We start from the raw sequence: 14,771 nt of genomic DNA on the forward strand, positions 1-14,771 counted from the left end.
GGTGATGGGAAAGGACTCTGCCCTGGGGCACACACCACTCTCCAAGGACCAATCCCTTGTGAGGTGTGAAGAGTTCCCTTCTTTCTCCCCTCCCTCCCTCCAGGACCAGGTAGCACACTCCAGAACTGCCATGGCTCCTGTGGTCTCTAACACTGTTACTGACCTGTTGGAGCTTGAGAGACCAGGGTAGCTGCAGGTCTGAGGTCTCCTGGAGGAAAAAAGATATGAATAAGCATCAGTATCAGTGGTATTATTAACACAAGCAATAGCCCTTAAAAAATCCTATCCTTGTCTCACTTGTGAGACTCTTTGATTCTTAGAAGTGGCTCCAGGCTAATTGTGATAGAAGTTGGAATAAGCATTGCAAGGGGCACTTAGAGATTGGGGAATCCCTTCCTTATGCATATGGGGAAATTGAGGCCCAGAAGCAATGATCATAGACAGAGAGACAGAGAGGGAAATTTTCTCAACAATGCAGACATGGTTTAATTTAGTCTTGACCTGAATGGAACCCTGGTGAAGATAACCGAGTCCCTTACAAGGTAGCTTCAACTATGAGATCTCCTTATTTTGAGCAGAAGGCTACCTCTTTGTCCTTGGCCTCTAGACCAGTGGTTCTCAACCTCCTGGCCCTTTAAATACAGTTCCTCATGTTGTAAACCCAACCATAAAATTATTTTCGTTGCTACTTCATTACTGTAATGTTGCTACTGTTATGAATCATAATGTAAATATCTGATATGCAGGATGGTCTTTGGTGACCCCTGTGAAAGGGTCGTTCGACCGCCAAAGGAGTCGTGACCCACAGGTTGAGAACCGCTGCTCTAGACTCACACTGTTCTGAATTTTGATATCAGAATCAAGATCAAGAAAAACGTAGCACTAGGGTAATAGATGAATTTCAATAGGAATAAGAAACAACAACAAAGGAAGGGGGTTAAAAAATGACTTGCATTAGGAGAGAAAGGGGGCGTCCACAGCAGCCCCTGTGGACAGGGCCTGAGGTTTTGAGCCGACCCAAGTTCAGTGTGACCTGACAGTGTGGGAGGGAAGCCAAGCACAGGGGAGCTCTGACTGTGGTGCTGGGAGCAGCGGGTTCACTTGGATGGAGAGAGGAGGATGTTCCATGTCCTCCATGCTGACTGGTCTTTATACTATTTATAAGGACCACTGCATGAGATATGTACATACATCATGTATTTAATCTTTCCAAGAATCCTACAATGTAGACAATATAACCCTCTTTTTATAAATGAGACACAAATGAGTTAAGTAATTTTCCCAAGATCACCCTTCAAGTGAGTGCCAGAGTGAGATTCAAACGAGGTCTGATGCTGGGGCTGATTAGTCCACACCTGTGATTGCACCCAAGCCCAGACTGAGTTAAACTCTTTCTCTGCACTGGGAAGCCTGTTTGTAGCAGCTCAGAAGGCTGATTCACATATTACAACAGTGAACATGGGCTGATTTTTCCCAGAAGGTCTTTTAGCGGGAGGTTTGCTTCTTGGAAATGTTGGAGCTGCTTTAAGAAACTATAAAATTGCATTCATTCCTGAAAGTTCATTATTTGATTCCCTCTTGTCTACTTTGAAATATCTGAGTGGTCCAGGTTAAATGTATGTGCTATTGCCATAACTTTCTTAATTCATACAACCATATAACCGTCTAGTTATTATTGTCTCATCTCATGTTCAATCTATTATGAGAAACTTTGCCAAATGCCTTGTGGGTGTCAAAATCAGTTAAATCAAGGGCAGTGTAGAGATACCATGGTGCATGGGAGAGGGAATGGAGCTTAAAGTCAGATTAACTTTAGTTCAAATTCTAGTCATGCCAACTGTTATATGACTAGAAAAAGTCACTTCCCTGGGCTATTTCTTCTCATCAGCAAATTGTGATCTCACACACACACACACACACACACACGCAGAATATTTTATTGACTATCTGTTTCCACCACTGAGTTCCTTGGATTTGTCTTTTTTTTTAATTGTTTTATTGCTTAAAGTATTACAAAGGGTATTACATATGAGTCCTTTCCCCCCCTCCCCCCGCCCCGCCCTTGACAATCCCCTGGCCTCCCCTACCCCCCAGTGTCTTATGTCCATTGGTTATGCTTATATGCATGCATACAAGTCCTTCTGTTGATCTCTTACCCCCCTCCCTCCTGCCCCCCAACCCTCCCTGGCCTTCCCGCTGCATTTTGACAATCAGTTTGAGGCAGCTCAATTGAATTTGTCTTGACTTTACCTGATTTCACCAAGGTTTCCCATACCAGAGTTTCATCATTTTTGCTTTTAATCTGTAGCCGGATCCCCAACCCCAGATGGCCAATGTAGAACTCAGAGAAGAGCTGGGGGTTCCCAGGGCTTCGATAGCAGAGCTCTAGTTCCTATAGGAAAAGTGGTGATGTGAGAAGCCACCATTCATCCTGCAAGTGAGGTATGTCCCCACCTGACACATTCTTGGCTCTGCTCAGCCCCATGGGAACCCTTGGATGATCTCTACTGAAATTAATGCCACCTCAGGCACTGCTCTTTCCCTCATTTTTCACAAATCCTGACTCAGAAGGAAGAGGACATGGCTGGGTCAGGACTCATCTCTAACGTAATGCTCACACATCTTGAACCAGATCTTTCTTCCTACAACTCCTTCATCCTGAACCCAAATTCACATTTCTCCAGCCCAAAGTCTATCTTCTCAATGTATCCTAAGCTTGACACACTTTCAATCACCAGAAGATTTATATCCATCCCCTGTGCTAAATCACATTTAAGATGACTCTTGATTCCCAACTGTTTTTCACAAATGTTCTCTTCCCATTTTCCCCGAACTCAATAAACGGCACTACCACCCACTGAGCACTAATGTTCCAGATTCAGGCATCATCCTTAACTCCTACCTTTCGCTTCCATAAGCCAAGTCCTATTGGCTGTATCTGCAACATATGCCCTCAATCCATCAATTTATTTTAATCTCAGCTGCTTCTTCCCTAATCAAGGCATCTGCAGCTCCTGCCTATACCATAGCAGCAGTCTTTTGTTTTCATTCTTGTCTTCTTATCACCCATTCTTACCCAGCAAGCAGAGGCATCTTTGTGAAACTAAAGCAGGTCTTGTATTACCAAGCAACAACCTCTGAGATCTAGTCATTGCACTTAGAACAAAATCCAAACTCCAGGTCAGAGCAACAGAGTTGATGGTCCCTAGGACACTTCTGTCTCTTGTATGGCCCCACCTTACTTCTCTCTTTTCTACACTCAGTAAGCTCTGCCACACAGACCTCCTATTTGTCATGTGGAGGGATCAAGGTGCCTGCTCCTATATACTCTGGACCTGAAGTGCTCTGTTACAAATATTCACCTCCTAGGGCCCTTCTTGTCACTTAGGTCTCAGCTTATATGTCACTGCTCAGAGGCTCCTCCCCTGACCACCCAGTATAAAGCAGCCCAAGTCACTCTCTTAAGTGGTGTAGTTGTGTTTTCCTCACAGCACTTCATGGTTCTTGGTCCATTTCTTTAGTTGTGTAGGTCTCATCCACCAGAATGTCATCTTCCCAAGGCCAGGGCCTTTCTGTCTTGTTCACTGGACTATCACAAATGAAGGCAGCACATGGTTGGCACTGGGTAAATGTGTGGTGAATAACTGAGTCATCTCTCATCCCTTGTTAAGATCTGACACAGCAGGAAAATCTAAGGTATTCATTGTTTGATTCATGTTTCTCAACTCAAAAGATATATTGAGTTTATAAAGAGTTTCCTCATTACTCCTGGAAATGTGTTCCATCTGTCATTGTCACTTCAAGTGGTCCAAAAACTCATCTCAGAACAGTAGAAAAAGAAAGGTTTGACTCTATTTCAACAACAGACTACCATTCAGGTGAAACTTTGATCCTCAGCAGAAAGATCTTGGCAATGGTGAACATTTGGATATTGTGGATGAATGTCCAGTGGCCAGATGTCATTTGCTTTTGTTGAAAAGGGGAGACTGAGAAAGTATAAAAGACAGCCCCTGATGCCCAGACCTGATGTAATGCTCACAACTAGACCTCATTGTTATTACAAACTAATCTGACGCTGCCACCTCTGCTGTGTTGTCCTCTTGTTGGACACATACTATTTCACAATTGCCAAACATCCTCCCACTGCAAAATTGACTATTTCAGCAATTATACCTTCACAATTGTGGTGCCTCCCCTTAGAAAGAAAATATGTAGAGGTTCCCAATCATAGAATTGCCCTACTTTCTCAGAATACCAGATCTAGACCAGATCTCTATTACCTTAGATCAGTGATGGCGAACCTTTTGAGCTCGCGTGTCAGCATTTTGAAAAACCCTAACTTAACTCTGATGCCGTGTCACATATAGAAATTTTTTGATATTTGCAACCATAGTAAAACAAAGACTTATATTTTTGATATTTATTTTATATATTTAAATGCCGTTTAACAAAGAAATATCAACCAAAAAAATGAGTTCGCGTGTCACCTCTGACACGCGTGTCATAGGTTCGCCATCACTGCCTTAGATCTTCCCCCAAATTACCCAACTAAGGCCCAAGTCCTGAAATAGGTTCTTTCTGAGTCTCTTCATCTGAGGGGGACCTATGGTTCTCATTGGTGTGGTTCTCTCACTGCAAAGAGTAATAACTCCAGTGTCTTCAGCTATGGGTGTGTTCCTGGTGGTTTTGATTGGAGAGCATTGACACCCTATAGCCCAACACTTCTCAGTTCCCCTAAGTCAAACCCCATTGTTGTCCCTATCCTGAATGTAACCCTTCCTCCTACTAATGATTTTTCTCCCATTTTTTGAAGGATTCCTGCTCACCCCAAATCCTACTCACTATCTGCCAAACCCCAATTGGACCTGTCCCTTGAAAAGCTCTGAGACCTGACCCACAGGTATTTCCAAGCATGATCTCTGGCCTTAGGAAGGGGGGAATATCTGTACTGCTCACCTCAGGGAGTATTTCCATTTTCTGTGAACCAGACACAATATATCGGGAGCCTATGTGGAGTGGAGTCAGCGGGGGTGGCTTGTGTATCCGCACAAACTGGAACTTCTTTTTTTCATTATCTACGGCCTAAGGAGCATAAAGAACACTGATCAAGGGAGGAGGGCAACTGTGTCTTCCTCAGAGAGTCCACTCTGTGGACTCTGATCTGAACAAAGTGGAGTGGGGCTTTCACGTGTTAATGTTGGTGGTGGGGCTATACTACCCATGAACTCTCCATCTCTATCCTGATTGACTGCTATAGAAATCCCCCCAATTTGTCAGAGCTATGTTCAGGGTGGGAATTGGGACATTGATAGAGATGAAATGAGAATGGAGAAATGGGTACACCTCTGTGCATGGAGCCCTCCCTTGCTTCTGACTCCTGGAAAGAGATTGCAAAAGGGTGTTCAGCAATGAGTAGTGGAGCAGTGAGCCCAGTTGGGGGAGGTCTTAGGGATCTATTAGACTAGTCTATGTCTTATACTTATGCCCATTTGACCTACCTAGGGGACTTTCTGGAAGCACGTCATGTCTTTGCCAGCCCACCCTGGCCTGACTTTTCTGGATATTGGAGTACCTTCTCAATGGTGCAGTCACTGGGGATTAGGTAGAGGTGGAAGTTGACTTCCTCAGGATGGAGGCGATGGTAGAGCAACACATTGGAGATGACAGGAATGCTCAGGAAAGAGTGGATCTTTCTCAGTAGAACTCCCATGGCGGAGAAACTGGGGTTCTCAAGGACGATGTAACGTGGCTCCACCCTGGTTGGCTTCTCCAGAAGCATCCCATCCTCTTTAATGTGGGCTACTTGGAACCATGAGATGTCCACATGTTCTTCTGTGAAAAAATGGATTTGAGAGATGAGTACCTAGTGCCCTCACTGAGTCAGGCTTGAGAGGGGGCCTCTCTGGGGGACCCAGCAAGGAAGGCAGCATGCCTTTGTCTGGGGCTTTTTGGGATTGTGGTCAATAGGTTCTCTCCAGTTGGAGCATTGCGGGAATCTTCTTAAGCCAAATCTATAAATACCACCAGGTCCTTGAGCTGGAAAGATATGGATCCCATGGTTACCTGTGTTACTGTGGATTATGTAACTTTGAGGGCCATTGAGCAATGCTGGCAGGTCTGACTCCAGGCAGATAGAAACAAGGAGAAAGAGAGTTGGAAATGGAGTGACCATGATAGTGTACATTGATCATGTTTGGCCACCCATCATTTTCAGATTCTTTTTAAAAAATATATATTTTATTGAATTTTTACAGAGAGGAAGGGAGAGGGATAGAGAGTTAGAAACATCAATGAGAGAGCAACATCGATCAGTTTCTTCCTGCACACTCCCTGCTAAGGATGTGCCTGCAACCCAGGTACATGCCCTTGACTGGAATTGAACCTGGGACCCTTCAGTCTGCAGGCTGACGCTCTATCCACTGAGCCAAACCAGTTAGGGCCAGATTCTTTTTTTAAAAATATATTTTATTGATTTTTCACAGAGAGGAAAGGAGAGGGACAGAGCGTTAGAAACATCGATGAGAGAGAAACATCAATCAGCTGCCTCCTGCACACGTCCTACTGGGGATGTGCCCGCAACCAAGGTACATGCCCTTGGCTGGAATTGAACCTGGGACCTTTCAGTCCGCAGGCCAATGCTCTATCCACTGAGCCAAACCGGTTAGGGCCAAGATTCTTTTTTTTTGTTAAGAACCTCATCCTCCATCATTGTGTGGGTCTTGTCTAAATACAAGCTGGTCCTCCCTCTTGGGAAGCTTGTGACAGAGGTGTGTGACCAAGACTTGACCAAGTGGATGCTTCTAACCAGGACCTTGATCTAGAGGTGATGAAGCACAGATGAAAAGACAGAGATTCTCTTGGCAGCAGCAATGTCGTCAAGAGACCAGCAGCCACCATGGCAGGAAGGCTCTTCAGTGGCTATGTCTGCCCTAGCGTTCTCTCCATATTTTTCCTGTTTGGACCTTGGCTGTAATCTTGTTTTCTCAACCATCTTTGGTCACTGCCTTTTTTTTTCTTTTCTTTTCTCTATAAAACTTGTTGCCTAATTGTTTCTTAAGTCTATGAGTTACTCAGTCTTCTCATATATTCCTTTCCTGCCCAAATCAGCCTTAGTTGGCATGGGCACCAATCAGCACATGCAGATTGATTTAATACCAGGAGGAGCCTTGGAGATTGCTACTTAACCTTACTAATTTATTAAATGCTTAAATTTTTTAAAAAATACGTATTTTTACCATTGATTTTTAGAGATAATGGAAGGAAAGGGCAGAGACAGAGAGAGAGAAACATCAATTGGTTGCCTCTCACACTTGCCCCAACTGGGGCTAGGGATTGAGTTTGAAATCAAGGTTCATGGTTCATGCCCTTGACCAGAATCGAACCTGAGACCCTTCAGTCCTAGGGCCAATGCTGTAACTACTGAGCCTAATGGGTTAGGGTTATCAGTTGCTTTTCTTTTTCCCCCAAGAAAAATACTATCATGGTTGTGTATACCACCTGACAAAATACAGAAGTATTTAGCTCTGATCTCACTAAACAGTACAACTGTTATTACCATCTTCCCATTTTCTCTACAGCAGCACCTTTCCATGTTTCCATTTTGGTCATGTAGCTTTGTCTCCTGCCTTTCCCACACTGGTTTAAATTGTCTTAAGCACCTGTGGGCCTTTCCAGTGACTGCAGTATAGGATTCCTGCTAGTGGATGCAGCATCCCTCCTTCACCGCTGTCTTCTGGTTTCAGCATTGGGGTTGCTTCCACTCTTTCACCATGATAAATAGTCCTCCAATGCACATGTTTCTGTAGAGAATTTTTCTATTTCCCTTGAGCTACTACCTCGGGATTGATAAGTCCCAAGGAATGAGAAAAGGGTGTGAAAGGATGTGAGCAATTCTATGACTTGCCAGGTTTTGCCAAATTGCTTCTCCTTGAAGTGGTGCACTTTGCATTGCTTTGGTGACACTAAGTGGATGTTACCTTATCGTCCACACACTGAAATGTTCTCACGTGTTAGTCGGGTGCAGTGAAGCTCCTGGAAGGACTGGGTTTTTGGAAAGTTACGAGTCACCTACAGCCCTCGGGTGAGAACCCTGCTCTCAGAGCATGGTTTGGGGCACTACAAACACAATGTACCTGAATTCTGTTTCATTTTTCATTTAAAAATTTATTATTATTGAGAGAAACTAAGATGGCGGCATAGGTAAACACTGGAAATTGCTGCCTCGTACAACCACTTCAAAACTACAACTAAAAGACAAAACGGACATCATCCAGAACCACAGGAAGGCTGGCTGAGTGGAAATTCTACAACTAGAAGGAAAGAGAAAAGCACACTGAGACTCAGAGGAGGTGTGGAAGTAAAGTGCAGAGGTACGGAGGCACACATGGAAAGGGCTGGCAACTGAAGATACGGTTGTCTTTTTCAAGCAGGAGGGAGTCTCAAGCTCCTGACTGCTCTGAACTCCAGTTCTGGGAGAGTCTCTGGGGACCTAGACTCATAAGGGGAGAAACTGGACTGTTTGGCATCGGGTGGAACTCGAGGGCGGCTTTCTCTCAGAGGTGCTTGCAGCAATTAACGCAGGACACTGAGACCCGGGCCTCTTAGGGTAGGACTTAGGAGCAGCCATAGCTGCTTGCTCCACCCTGTTGATCCCCTGAGACCCTGCCCCACCCAAGCTGTGTGCAGAGGTTTTTGCATATGAAAGGCCTGGCCCTTTGCAATCTGAAAATTACCTAACAAACAGCAGCTGGGTCAGAGAGACCCAGAACATCCAAAAGTAGGCCCAAGGCCCCACAGCAGCTTGCATTGCTTCACAGCTGGGCCTCATCTGGGCACCTCCAAACCCCAAACAAAGAAGAGGAAACTGCAGATCTCTCCTTAACTCTTGCTGGGTAGCCTCAGGCAGAGGCTAAATTAGCACCTCCTTTGAGATCCAAGAGCCAGTGTACCCAGTGGTCAGAGTGGGACCATCCAGATTACAACTCCTCAGATCCATAAGGGACACACTCAGGGGGCAGACTCAGTGAGCACCAAAGCCCCACTGAAGCAAGTCTTGCCCCAGAAGGGTGTCTCCAGCACAGAAGTTCTCCCACTGCAGACACAGCTGATTCTCACAGCCAATTGGCCTGGAGGTCAATTCCTCCCAGTGATACCAACAACAATCAAGGCTTAACTACAACAAGACTGTGCACAAAGCCCACAAAGGGGTGTACCAAGAGTGTCCAACTCAGGTAATTGGGGAGGCTGAGCTACTGGGCCCTATAGGATACCTAGCTCGGAAAGCCACTCTATCAATACAGGGAAGCATAAAAAATGTGGAGACAAAGAAACAGGTCACAAATGACAGAAATGGAGGAAAGAAAACTACTGGATATAGAGTTCAAAACCATGGTTATAAGGTTTTTCAAGAATTTTCTAGAAACTGCAGATAAATATAGTGAGACCCTCAAGAAATCTAGTGAGACCCTTGAGGTTATGAAAAAGGACCAACTAGAAATTAAGCATACACTGACTGAAATAAAAAATATACAGAGATCCAACAGCAGACTAGAGGATCACAAGAATCAAGTCAAAGATTTGAAATACGAAGAAGCAAAAAACACCCAACCAAAAAACAAAAAGAAACAAGAATCCAAAAATATGAAGATAGTTTAAGGAGCCTCTGGGACAACTTCAAGCATACCAACATCCGAATTATGGGGGTGCCAGAAGAGGAGAAAGAGCAAGATATTGAAGAAATAATGACAGAAAACTTCCCCTACCTGGTGAAAGAAATAGACTTACAAGTCCAGGAAGTGCAGAGAACCCCAAACAAAAGGAATCCAAAGAGGACCACACCAAGACACATCATAATTAAAATGCCAAGAACAAAAGACAAAGAGAGAATCTTAAAAGCAGCAAGAGAAAAACAGTCAGTTACCTACAAGGGTGTACCCATACGATTGTCAGCTGACTTCTCAACAGAAACTATGCAGGCCCGAGGGAGTGGCAAGAAATATTCAAAGTGATGAATGCCAAGAACCTACAACCAAGATTTCCCAGCAAAGCTATCATTCAGAATTGAAGGTCAGATAAAGAGCTTCACAGATAAGAAAAAGCTAAAGGAGTTCATCACCACCAAACCAGTAGCATATGAAATGCTGGAGGTATTCTTTAAGAAGAGGAAGAAGAAGAAAAAGGTAAAGATACAAATTATGAACAACAAATACACATCTATCAACAAGTGAATCTAAAAATCAAGTGAATAAATAATCTGATGAACAGAATAAACTTGTGAATATAATAGAATCAGGGGCATAGAAAGGGAGTGGACCTACTATTGTTGGGGGGGGGAAAGGGGTGCAGGGGGTGAGGGAAGAGATTGGACAAAAATCGTACACCTATGGACAAGGACAGTGAGGGGAGGGTAAGGGCAGAGGGTGGGGTGGGAACCGGGTGGAGGGGAGCTATGGGGGAAAAAAAGAGGAACAACTGTAATAATCTGAACAATAAAGATTTAATTTTTAAATAATTTATTATTATTATTGAGTGTGTGTGTGTGTGTGTGTGTGTGTGCACCTGAATTCTGGAAGTGCTTTGTGTGCATCCAACTTGCCTACTTGCTAGGATGACCCAGTGTCCTGACTATCGCACACCTCCATCCCCACTGTTTTACTGCTGAATCTTCCCTAGTTACTCTGCCCTACTGACCCTGTCTACCAAGCCAGGTGCCCCTGGACCCTGGAGTCTCTCCTTGGGACTGGCCTCTGTTGCTCAGGTGTCCGTGCTCTCCTGATGGGCAGCTTGAATTGTTTACTAAATCTTGTGGTCTCAACAAATGAGCCTTCTCTGGGTCTGGACACTTTTTGCTTTTTTAGTTTTCTCATTCTATTTTTTTTTGTTACTACTAATTTGTAAATTATTATTCTTGCATACGTATATATTTTTCTGGGGACCCTGATATTTTAATGTGCGTACTTAAAGTCTAAAGAAAATCAGTGCCTGTACCTGGAGGTGATACTGAATGGATTTAACTACTGGACGTGCACTATAATTTAATATAACAATCTATACAGTCATGCATTGCTGAACTATGGGGATATGGTCTGAGAAATGCATATTTCAGCAATTTGATCATTGTGCAAACATCATAGAGTACATGAACACGAACCTAGATGATGTAGCCTATTACACACCTGGACTACTGACTACCGTCATCGTATATATTTTCTGTCATTAACCAAACCATTGATATGTGATACATGACTGTAAGTGAAACATTAAAATTATATCCCCTTTATTATCTAAATAAATGATACATATCATAAAAGTGCTTACAACTGATATAAGCTGTAATGTGAATTATTTATTAAATCATTTATCATAATTAAAGTTCTTGCCTGAATCATGATTTGACATGGAGAACAGAATCAGGTTCTTCCAACTTCCACATAAAATTTATAGACATTAGTTCCGTGTCAGCCAACGTTGTCCTGTAGCTTCGTCTCCTGCCTTTCCCACACTGGTTTAAATTGTCTCAAGCCCCTATGGGCCTTTCTAGTGACTGCAGTACATGATCCCTGCTGTGGATGCAGCATTACTCATTCACCACTTTCTTCTGGTTTCAGTGTTGGGGTTGCTTCCACCTTTTCGCCATGATAAATAGTCCTGCAATGCACATGTTTCTACAGAGAATTTTTCTATTTCCCTTGAGCTACTACCTCAGAATTGATAAGTCCCAAGGAATGAGAACAGGGTGTGAAAGGATGTGAGCAATTCTATGACTTGCCAGGTTTTGCCAAATTGCTTCTCCTTGAAGTGGTGCACTTTGCATTGCTTTGGTGACACTAAGTGGATGTTACCTCATCGTACAAAAACTGAAATGTTCTCACGTGTTAGTCGGGTGCAGTGAAGCTCCTGGAAGGAGTGCTTTTTGGAAAGGACGTGCTTTTTGGTGCATCTGTTGCCACTCATGGCCTGGATTGGAAAGCCTATGTTGCCTCAGCCTGCACAAGTGCAGGCTCATTACTTGCTTCTGTGGCCAACACTGCCTGGCGTTGTCAGGTCACTTGTGGTCTCAGAAAGTGGAGAATTTCTCTTTCCTGATCAGGATGGAAATATTTTAACATTTTAACCCAGAAGGCAGTTCTTTTTTTGTTTGTTTTATTGCTTAAAGTATTACAAAGAGTATTACATATGTCTCCTTTTTTTCCCCCGCCCTTGACAATGCCCTGGCCTCCCCTACCCGCCAGTGTCTTATGTCCATTAGTATGCTTATTTGCATGCATACAAGTCCTTCGGTTGATGTCTTACCCTCCCTCCTTCCCCCCAACCCTTCCCAGCCTTCCCGCTGTAGTTTGACAGTCTGTTCGAGGCAGGTCTGCCTCTGTAACTATTTTTGTTCATAAGTTTATAATGGTCTTTATTATCCATGAATGAGTGAGATCATGTGGTATTTTTCCTTCATTGACTGGCTTATTTCACTTAGCATAGTGCTCTCCAGTTCCATCCATGCCGTTGGAAATGAAAAGAGTTCCGTCTTTTTTACCGCAGCATAGTATTCCATCGTGTAGATCTACCACTGTTTTCTAATCCATTTGCTGCGCACTTAGGCTGTTTCCAGATCTTAGCTATGGTGAATTGTGCTGCTATGAACATATGGGTGCATATATCCTTTCTGAATGGTGTTTCTGTTTTCTTGGGATATATTCCTAGAAGTGGTATCACAGGGTCAAATGGAAGTTCCATTTTTAGTTTTTTAAGGAAACTCCATACTGTCTTCCATAGTGGCTGCACCAGTCTGCATTCCCACCAGCAGTGCACAAGTGTTCCTTTCTCTCCACATCCTCTCCAGCACTTGTCGTTTGTTGATTTATTGATGATAGCCATTCTGACAGGTGTGAGATGGTACCTCATCGTTGTTTTGATTTGCATCTCTCGGATGATTAGTGACTTTGAGCATGTTTTCATATGTCTCTTGGTTTCCTGAATGTCCTCTTTTGAAAGGTGTATATTTAGGTCCTTTGCCCATTTTTTGATTGGATTGTTTATCTTCCTTTTGTTAAGTTGTATGAGTTCCCTATAAATTTTGGAGATTAAACCCTTATCGGTGATAACATTGGCAAATATGTTCTCCCATGCAGTGGGCTTTCTTGTTGTTTTGTTGATGGTTTCTTTTGCTTTGCAGAAGCTTTTTATTTTGAGTTAGCCCCATTTGTTTATTTTCTCTATAGTTTCCAATGCCCTAGGTCTAGGAGCTGTATCAGTGAAGAAATTGCTTTGGCATATGTCTGAGATTTTGTTGCCTTTGGATTCTTCTAGTATTTTTATGGTTTCCCGTCGTATATTTAAGTCCTTTATCCATTTTGAGTTTATTTTTGTGTATGGTGTAAGTTGGTGGTCTAGTTTCATTTTCTTGCACGTATCTGTCCAATTTCCCCAACACCATTTATTGAAGAGACTATCTTGGCTCCATTGTATGTTCTTGCCTCCTTTATCAAATATTAATTGAGCATATTGGTTCGGGCCAATATCTGGGCTCTCTATTCTAATCCATTGATCTATATGTCTGTTTTTATGCCACTACCTGGCAGTTTTGAGAACAGTGGCTCTGTAATACAGCTTGATATCTGGTATTGAGATCCCACCTACTTTGTTCTTCTTTCTCAGGATTGCTGCAGCTATTCAGGGTCTTTTTTTATTACAGATGAATTTTTGGAGAGTTCGTTCTAGGTCTGTGAAATATGCCATTGGTATTTTAATGGGAAGTGCATTGAATTTATAGATTGCTTTGGGTAGTATGGACATTTTAATGATGTTGATTCTACCAATCCATGAACACGGTATGTTCTTCCACCTGTTTATGTCTTCCTCTATCTCTTTTTTCAGTGTCCTGTAGTTTTCTGAGTAGAGGTCGTTTAGCCCTTTAGTTACGTTTATTCCTAGGTAGCTTAATTTTTTTGGTGCGATGGTAAAGGGGATTTTTTTTTTTTTTAGTCTCTCTTTCTGTAAGTTCACTATTGGTGTATAGAAATGCCATAGATTTCTTGGCGTTAATTTTGTATCCTGCTACATTGCCAAATTTATTTATTAAGTCTAATAGTTTTTTGATAGTCTTTAGCATTTTTTTATGTATAATAACATGTCATCTGCAAATAAGGACAGTTTTACTTCTTTTCCAATTTGGATGCCTTTTATTTCTTTTTCTTGTCTAATTGCAATGGCTCATACTTCCAGTACTATTTCCAATAGGAGGGGTGAGAGTGGGCATCCCTGTCTTGTTCCTGTTCTTAGGGGAAATGGTCTTAGTTTTTGTCCATTGAGTATGATGTTGGCTGTGGGCCTGTCATATATGGCTTTTATTATGTTGATGTATGATCCTTCTATTCCCACCTTGCTGAGAGTTTTTATCAAAAATGGGTGTTGAATTTTGTCAAATGCTTTTTCTGCATCAATTGATATGACTATGTGTTTTTTTTCTTTCAATTTGTTTATGTGATATATCACGTTTATTGATTTGCGGATATTGTACCATCCTTGCATCCCTGGGATAAATCCTACTTGGTCATGATGTATGATCTTTCTGATGTACTGCTGGATCCGATTTGCTAAGATTTTGTTGAGGATTTTGGCATCTATGTTCATGAGGGATACTGGCCTGTAATTCTCTTTCATTGTGTTGTCTTTACCTGGTTTTGGTATTAGGGTGATGCTGGCTTCATAGAATGAACTTGGAAGTGTTCCTTCCTCTTGAATTTTTTGTAGTAGTCTGAGGAGGATAGGTTTTAGTTCTT

At 42.7% G+C, this 14,771-nt stretch overlaps 1 protein-coding gene across 5 annotated transcripts in view; it reads right to left on the bottom strand.

The window, feature by feature from the left end:
* Positions 1–14,771, bottom strand: part of LOC138993652 (NACHT, LRR and PYD domains-containing protein 1-like) — a 49,560-nt gene that overhangs the window by 565 nt on the left and 34,224 nt on the right. For 2 of the 5 annotated variants that reach the window (XM_070392899.1, XM_070392898.1), the window contains exons 11-13: positions 5,573–5,832; positions 4,957–5,082; positions 164–208 (exon numbers count right to left, since the gene is read on the bottom strand). In XM_070392899.1, coding sequence (XP_070249000.1) covers positions 164–208; positions 4,957–5,082; positions 5,573–5,832 — 431 coding nt within the window. Of the gene's footprint in view, positions 1–163; positions 209–2,250; positions 2,393–4,956; positions 5,083–5,572; positions 5,833–14,771 lie in introns of all 5 variants that reach the window. The other 3 variants (XM_070392897.1, XM_070392900.1, XM_070392901.1) reach the window with 3 other exon arrangements.

This window comes from Myotis yumanensis, unplaced genomic scaffold (assembly GCF_028538775.1).
Source record: "Myotis yumanensis isolate MYYU_CA2020_CCGP unplaced genomic scaffold, mMyoYum1.0.hap1 SCAF_16, whole genome shotgun sequence".
NCBI classification, from domain to species: domain Eukaryota; kingdom Metazoa; phylum Chordata; class Mammalia; order Chiroptera; family Vespertilionidae; genus Myotis; species Myotis yumanensis.